This window comes from Sinocyclocheilus grahami, unplaced genomic scaffold (assembly GCF_001515645.1).
Source record: "Sinocyclocheilus grahami isolate Dianchi unplaced genomic scaffold, SAMN03320097.WGS_v1.1 scaffold1339.1, whole genome shotgun sequence".
NCBI lineage: Eukaryota > Metazoa > Chordata > Actinopteri > Cypriniformes > Cyprinidae > Sinocyclocheilus > Sinocyclocheilus grahami.
In genome coordinates this window covers 34486-43228 of record NW_015506518.1, presented here as the reverse complement: position 1 = coordinate 43228, position 8743 = coordinate 34486, and the positions used below count along the sequence as shown (strand labels likewise).

The 8743-nt window shown below is 36.2% G+C and overlaps 1 protein-coding gene across 1 annotated transcript in view; it reads right to left on the bottom strand.

The window, feature by feature from the left end:
- LOC107569366 (nuclear pore complex protein Nup155-like) overlaps nt 1-4491 on the bottom strand; it is a 54006-nt gene extending 49515 nt beyond the window's left edge. The window contains exons 1-4 of the mRNA XM_016255449.1: nt 4377-4491; nt 3057-3221; nt 1865-1957; nt 495-758 (exon numbers count right to left, since the gene is read on the bottom strand). Coding sequence (XP_016110935.1) covers nt 495-758; nt 1865-1957; nt 3057-3198 — 499 coding nt within the window. The 5' untranslated portion in view covers nt 3199-3221; nt 4377-4491. The remainder of the gene's footprint in view (nt 1-494; nt 759-1864; nt 1958-3056; nt 3222-4376) is intronic.
- Nucleotides 4492-8743: the final 4252 nt, after the last annotated feature.

Sequence of the window (8743 nt, the reverse complement as noted above, 5' to 3'; positions counted from 1 at the left end):
CTGGTGCTTTTAGGTATATGGCGATCCCCGGCGGTTCTAGTGTTAAAGGCATTTCGCGATTTTAGTCATCATACAGTAACCAGCAACAACCACCCCTTCTCTCGGTGCTTGTAATGATTTCTGCGTCTTTCTCGGACTGTTTTGCATGCTTCCACACTGCCGTCATGTTTGTTGCATTAGAGCGCGCCTCTAGTAGATCGCGTCACGTCATTGTTCGGTACAATTGATTCGGTCCTTTCGCTTATTACACCGAAAGAGCTTTTGTAGCTATTTTCGGCCGAATAATTCAGTGCATCCCTACTCAAAATCACAAACACCACAGTCTCTGGTTCATTTATGAAGACCCACCTGCAAGACACCCTTCTCCGAACGAGTGTATAAAATGTTCCTTGAATTATCAACAGCAATTTGGACAACGGAATCTGGAAAAAAAAGACACGATTGAATTTGAAACATCAATTGGGCTGATTCAGTCTGCTGAAGGACACTCTTACCGTCCTCGGAGAAGGAGAACTGCAGCAGTGAAGGGATGAGGAAGGACAGGCTGCTCTTGGAGTGGTTGATCTTCCTGCAGCGCTGACTGAACCAGCCCGCTTCAGCCTGATAGGCGATCTCGTACAGACAGCCGTCTTTCCCCGCCATGAAGACGCGGCCCACATCCGTGGAGGTGATGGCTAGGAGGTAGGTGTTATCCGTGGGGATGGAGTAGAGAGGATCTGGCAACAGCTGCATGGCTCCTGACATGCTGTCATTCAGACCTGCCGCACACAAACGCAGACTGAGAATTAGGGCTGTCAAAAAAAATAAAAAATTTGAATTTCGAATATTCGTCGAATTGAAAATAAAAATCCGCATTCCACAATTTTAGGAGTGCGTTAAGGAGGCAGCCTTATCAGTGGCGCACGAGATGCGATGACGATGTAGTGTTGCATTATAATGCATTTGTTAGCCTATCCAGTTGAAGCCACTAGATGCGGCGCTGCTGCGCTGTTAATTAAAAATATTGCGGGAAAAGAGAACTAGAACTTTCTAGAAGGACATCTATCACTGCTGCACTCGCACAAACGAGTGTTTAGAAAGCCATGTAAAAAAAAAAATTCCTGGCAACAGCTGCATGGCTCCTGACATGCTGTCATTCAGACCTGCCGCACACAAACGCAGACTGAGAATTAGGGCTGTCAAAAAAAATAAAAAATTTGAATTTCGAATATTCGTCGAATTGAAAATAAAAATCCGCATTCCACAATTTTAGGTGTGCGTTAAGGAGGCAGCCTTATCAGTGGCGCACGAGATGCGATGACGATGTAGTGTTGCATTATAATGCATTTGTTAGCCTATCCAGTTGAAGCCACTAGATGCGGCGCTGCTGCGCTGTTAATTAAAAATATTGCGGGAAAAGAGAACTAGAACTTTCTAGAAGGACATCTATCACTGCTGCACTCGCACAAACGAGTGTTTAGAAAGCCATGTAAAAAAAAAAATTCTCCACTGCAACTCGTGTTTTTAAATGAAAAATGTACTCTGTGTGATTGGCTTTTGGCCCTTTGTATTAAACTATGCATGCATACATGATGCTGTTTTGTTTATAGTTGTTTAAGCAACTTAATTATAATTGGCTTATAAACATTATGCACTTTTTTCACAGACAGTAATGTTATCTTATGCTTTGAATAAATGTGCATTAGTAATATTTTGCGCCCTCATGTGGCCTCAGGAGAGAAGCCAAAAGCTTTTCTTCACCCTAACTGAAATTATGCATTTCAATTCGAATTTTGATAATATTTAAGTAAAAAATTCTAATTTACTGAGAACGAATCCAACATGTGACAATGCTGATTAAATCACATCCAAACATGACACTCACCTGTGTGGGCTTTCGGGAAGCTCAAGCCCAGGATCACGACATCCACCGGTGTGGCCAACACTAACAGGAAGTGGATGTGAGGCTGAAAAATACCTGTAACGCACAAAAGAGGCTGGCTGAGGTAGCTAGTAATACAAAAAAGTGACTGACTCTTGAAACAGTATGAGATTTTTTTTTTTTAAGACTCTGGGCTTAGTTTGCTTTCCTCTCCCTATTAATGGCTGTTTATTTATAAACTCATGCTTTTTTATTATTAAAAATCATACTTTTTATTTATGTATAAATTCCCATAAATTACATAAATTGATTTTAAAAATAGTAATTATAATAGTAATCAAACTTTTTTAATTTTTATAATTTTATAATTTGGTGTTTTACCACAATCTTGTTTTTATATTACAAATATGGTATTGAGATGGGTAATCTTTGTTGTTAAACATAAGAGTAAATATAAACAAAAAATATTAGAATTTATTAATAATATATAAATTAAACAACAAATAATATAAATTATATAGAGAGTAAATAAGCAAAAATGTAAACACACACACACACACATACATATATATAAACATTAATAAACAAACGTAGCATCATAAAAAGCGCCCATCCATAAAAATAAAAACAAAGTGCCTCACACGGCTCCGGGGGGTGAACAAAGGCCTCCTGTAGCGAATCGATGCGTTTTTGTATGAAAAATATCCATATTTAAAACGTAATAATCACTTTAATGTCACTTGCGCACACTGTTGTACACAGAAGCCGCTCCGGGAGCATGACGTATGAGTTCAGCGCTGCGCACGCCCGGAGCGGCTTCTGTGTACAACAGTGAGCGCAAGCGACATTAAAGTGATTATTATGTTTTAAATATGGATATTTTTCATACAAAAACACATTGATTCGCTACAGGAGGCCTTTGTTCACCCCCCGGAGCCGTGTGAGGCACTTTGTTTTTATTTTTATGGATGGGCGCTTTTTATTTCACTTCTTTTGGACTGAAGCACCGTAACACCCGCTGAGTGCAATGATAGAGCTTGGCATAGCCAGGACATTTTTTAATATAACTCCGACTGGATTCGTCTGAAAGAAGAAAGTCACATACACCTAGGATGCCTCGGGGGTGAGTAAAACACAGCCTAATTGTCATTTTTGGGTGAACTAACCCTTTAACAGGACAGACCGAATCTCTTACTGTGTGACGGGACATTGAGGAGCTCGGACAGGTCCGGGACACAGCGATCCTCCTGCAGATGCCGGTCAACCAAGCGGCTGGAGTTTTCCAAAGCCTCCTGAAGAACGGCGGCCGGACTGCTGGAGCCCAGACCGGACGGCATGATCACTGCAGACTACAAACCACCTGCAGAGAGAACAACAGCTATTATTATTATATATTATTATTTAAATTCATTAATATATTTATAATACATTATAATCAGTAATGCCATATATTACAACAATGTTTAAAATATATTATAATTTATTTTAATAATTTTACAATTATATATATATATACTGCTGTTCAAAAGTTTGGGATCAGTAAGATTTGTAATGTTTTTTTAAGGAAGCCTCTTGTGCTCATCAAGGCTGCATTTATTTGATCAGAAATACAGAAAAAACTGTAATATTGTGAAATATTATTACTATTTAAAATAACAGTTTTCTATTTTAATATACTTTAAAATAGAATTTATTTCTGTGATGCGCAGCTGTATTTTCAGCATCATTACTCCAGTCTTCAGTGTCACATGATCTTCAGAAATCAGTATAATATGCTGCTTTGTTATTAATATTAGAAACTGTTTTTGCTGCTTAATATCTTTTTTCAGGACTCTTTGATGAATAAAGTTAAATCTGTATTTTAATGATGCTGAAAATTCAGCTTTGCACCACAGAAATAAATTATATTTTAAAGTATATTAAAATAGAAAACTGTTATTTTAAATGGTAATAATATTTCACAATATTACAGTTTTTTCTGTATTTCTGATCAAATAAATGCAGCCTTGATGAGCAGAAGAGGCTTCCTTAAAAAAACATTACAAGTCTTACTGATCCCAAACTTTTGAACAGCAGTGTGTGTATATATATATGCATAAATATTTGTGTGTGTGTGTGTGAAATAACACTAAATAAATATACATACCACATTAAACACATAAAACAACAAATGCATTAAAATATATACAAATACACACTTGAAACCCCCAAGCTAAGAGTTTAGATTAAAGAATAACTAATGTGAAAATACTAGAATCATGAAACATTGCATTTAACTCACCTGTGACTGTATGACCATATCCAATCATAATATACAAACAAAGAGCTTTTATTTACCTGATCTGAAAATAAACACGCTGTGTTGTTAAATTAAGTTTAAATGAATCAGGCATGTTGAGTAGCTTAGCTTTAGCCGCACAGCTAACTCAAGACACAGAGCCGCCGAGAGACGGACCTTTATTCTCCAAAGCGCTTTACTCGAGCTCTGACTGAACACTGCATCAAATAAACTCACCTTTTATCAACTATATTCATAAAATATCAGCTGAAAGTGAAAGAAGAAAGTGAGCGTGTGTACTTCAGCGCCTCCCGCCGAGCGCGTGGGACTGCAGCGAGCCGGAAACAGTGTCGCCTTTCAAAATAAAAGTCTCCAGATTCTCCTGCAGAGGCTGGCTGAGACTTACCAGCTCTAGACTAAAGAAATAAACTAGACTATTGTCTAAGCCTACATTCAAGCTGTCTACTGTTTTTCTGACATGTTCGTGTTTTATCTTTCACTTGGATGCTATAAGTTGCACAGCTGGATAAAACGAAAACTGTGTCCGTCTTTCAGGCTGCAAAGCAACAAAATGTGATCATTTTTCAATACCCACTTTATGCAAACATTTACAGCCCAGCAAACACAGAACGTTCCTCTAACGTTAGTTTTTGGTTCCTGTTTTGTTTGTTTTTTGAGAACCAAGAAATAACGTTCTGGGAATGTTATAATAACGTTAGATTAACGTTAGAATAACGTTCTGGGAACCAAAAAAACAATGTTCTGCGAACATTATAATAACGTTAGTGGAGCGTTAGATTAACGTTAGAATAACGTTCTGGGAACCAAAAAAACAATGTCCTGCGAACATTATAATAACGTTAGTGGAGCGTTAGATTAACGTTAGAATAACGTTCTGGGAACCAAAAAAACAATGTTCTGCGAACATTATAATAACGTTAGTGGAGCGTTAGATTAACGTTAGAATAACGTTCTGGGAACCAAAAAAACAATGTCCTGCGAACATTATAATAACGTTAGTGGAACGTTAGATTAACGTTAGAATAACGTTCTGGGAACCAAAAAAACAATGTCCTGCGAACATTATAATAACGTTAGTGGAACGTTAGATTAACGTTAGAATAACGTTCTGGGAACCAAAAAAACAATGTCCTGCGAACATTATAATAACGTTAGTGGAACGTTAGATTAACGTTAGAATAACGTTCTGGGAACCAAAAAAACAATGTCCTGCGAACATTATAATAACGTTAGTGGAACGTTAGATTAACGTTAGAATAACGTTCTGGGAACCAAAAAAACAATGTCCTGCGAACATTATAATAACGTTAGTGGAACGTTAGATTAACGTTAGAATAACGTTCTGGGAACCAAAAAAACAATGTCCTGCGAACATTATAATAACGTTAGTGGAACGTTAGATTAACGTTAGAATAACGTTCTGGGAACCAAAAAAACAATGTCCTGCGAACATTATAATAACGTTAGTGGAACGTTAGATTAACGTTAGAATAACGTTCTGGGAACCAAAAAAACAATGTCCTGCGAACATTATAATAACGTTAGTGGAACGTTAGATTAACGTTAGAATAACGTTCTGGGAACCAAAAAAACAATGTCCTGCGAACATTATAATAACGTTAGTGGAACGTTAGATTAACGTTAGAATAACGTTCTGGGAACCAAAAAAACAATGTCCTGCGAACATTATAATAACGTTAGTGGAACGTTAGATTAACGTTAGAATAACGTTCTGGGAACCAAAAAAACAATGTCCTGCGAACATTATAATAACGTTAGTGGAACGTTAGATTAACGTTAGAATAACGTTCTGGGAACCAAAAAAACAATGTCCTGCGAACATTATAATAACGTTAGTGGAACGTTAGATTAACGTTAGAATAACGTTCTGGGAACCAAAAAAACAATGTCCTGCGAACATTATAATAACGTTAGTGGAACGTTAGATTAACGTTAGAATAACGTTCTGGGAACCAAAAAAACAATGTCCTGCGAACATTATAATAACGTTAGTGGAACGTTAGATTAACGTTAGAATAACGTTCGGGGAACCAAAAAACAATGTCCTGCGAACATTATAATAACGTTAGTGGAACGTTAGATTAACGTTAGAATAACGTTCGGGGAACCAAAAAACAATGTCCTGCGAACATTATAATAACGTTAGTGGAACGTTAGATTAACGTTAGAATAACGTTCGGGGAACCAAAAAACAATGTCCTGCGAACATTATAATAACGTTAGTGGAACGTTAGATTAACGTTAGAATAACGTTCGGGGAACCAAAAAACAATGTCCTGCGAACATTATAATAACGTTAGTGGAACGTTAGATTAACGTTAGAATAACGTTCTGGGAACCAAAAAAACAATGTCCTGCGAAACATTATAATAACGTTAGTGGAACGTTAGATTAACGTTAGAATAACGTTCTGGGAACCAAAAAAACAATGTCCTGCGAAACATTATAATAACGTTAGTGGAACGTTAGATTAACGTTAGAATAACGTTCTGGGAACCAAAAAAACAATGTCCTGCGAAACATTATAATAACGTTAGTGGAACGTTAGATTAACGTTAGAATAACGTTCTGGGAACCAAAAAAACAATGTCCTGCGAAACATTATAATAACGTTAGTGGAACGTTAGATTAACGTTAGAATAACGTTCTGGGAACCAAAAAAACAATGTCCTGCGAAACATTATAATAACGTTAGTGGAACGTTAGATTAACGTTAGAATAACGTTCTGGGAACCAAAAAAACAATGTCCTGCGAACATTATAATAACGTTAGTGGAACGTTAGATTAACGTTAGAATAACGTTCTGGGAACCAAAAAAACAATGTCCTGCGAACATTATAATAACGTTAGTGGAACGTTAGATTAACGTTAGAATAACGTTCTGGGAACCAAAAAAACAATGTCCTGCGAACATTATAATAACGTTAGTGGAACGTTAGATTAACGTTAGAATAACGTTCTGGGAACCAAAAAAACAATGTCCTGCGAACATTATAATAACGTTAGTGGAACGTTAGATTAACGTTAGAATAACGTTCTGGGAACCAAAAAAACAATGTCCTGCGAACATTATAATAACGTTAGTGGAACGTTAGATTAACGTTAGAATAACGTTCTGGGAACCAAAAAAACAATGTCCTGCGAACATTATAATAACGTTAGTGGAACGTTAGATTAACGTTAGAATAACGTTCTGGGAACCAAAAAAACAATGTCCTGCGAACATTATAATAACGTTAGTGGAGTGTTAGATTAACGTTAGAATAACGTTCTGGGAACCAAAAAAACAATGTCCTGCGAACATTATAATAACGTTAGTGGAGTGTTAGATTAACGTTAGAATAACGTTCTGGGAACCAAAAAACAATGTCCTGCGAACATTATAATAACGTTAGTGGAGTGTTAGATTAACGTTAGAATAACGTTCTGGGAACCAAAAAACAATGTCCTGCGAACATTATAATAACGTTAGTGGAGTGTTAGATTAACGTTAGAATAACGTTCTGGGAACCAAAAAACAATGTCCTGCGAACATTATAATAACGTTAGTGGAGTGTTAGATTAACGTTAGAATAACGTTCTGGGAACCAAAAAACAATGTCCTGCGAACATTATAATAACGTTAGTGGAGTGTTAGATTAACGTTAGAATAACGTTCTGGGAACCAAAAAACAATGTCCTGCGAACATTATAATAACGTTAGTGGAGTGTTAGATTAACGTTAGAATAACGTTCTGGGAACCAAAAAACAATGTCCTGCGAACATTATAATAACGTTAGTGGAGTGTTAGATTAACGTTAGAATAACGTTCTGGGAACCAAAAAAACAATGTCCTGCGAACATTATAATAACGTTAGTGGAGTGTTAGATTAACGTTAGAATAACGTTCTGGGAACCAAAAAAACAATGTCCTGCGAACATTATAATAACGTTAGTGGAACGTTAGATTAACGTTAGAATAACGTTCTGGGAACCAAAAAAACAATGTCCTGCGAACATTATAATAACGTTAGTGGAGTGTTAGATTAACGTTAGAATAACGTTCTGGGAACCAAAAAAACAATGTCCTGCGAACATTATAATAACGTTAGTGGAACGTTAGATTAACGTTAGAATAACGTTCTGGGAACCAAAAAACAATGTCCTGCGAACATTATAATAACGTTAGTGGAACGTTAGATTAACGTTAGAATAACGTTCTGGGAACCAAAAACTAACATTCTATTTCCGTTAAGAAAACTTTCCTGTCTAACCAAAAACAAACCATAAAAACTAATGTTCTGGGAACCAAAAATTGTTAGCTGGGTGTTCGCTATGCCTTTTTTTTGTTTTTATATGTTTATAATTTGTATGTTCCTGTTCTCTGCAATTAAAAAAAATAATAATAATAATAATAATGCGTGTAGCGATCCACAAATGCACAGAAAGCCATTCACAAATATACGGGGAAGCAAATTTGCAAATCTCATTTTATTTATTTGCGAATTTAATTCATGTTTGTGGAACTCTATTTGTGGATCTCATTCTACATGTTTAATTTTTGTTCATCTCTTTACATTT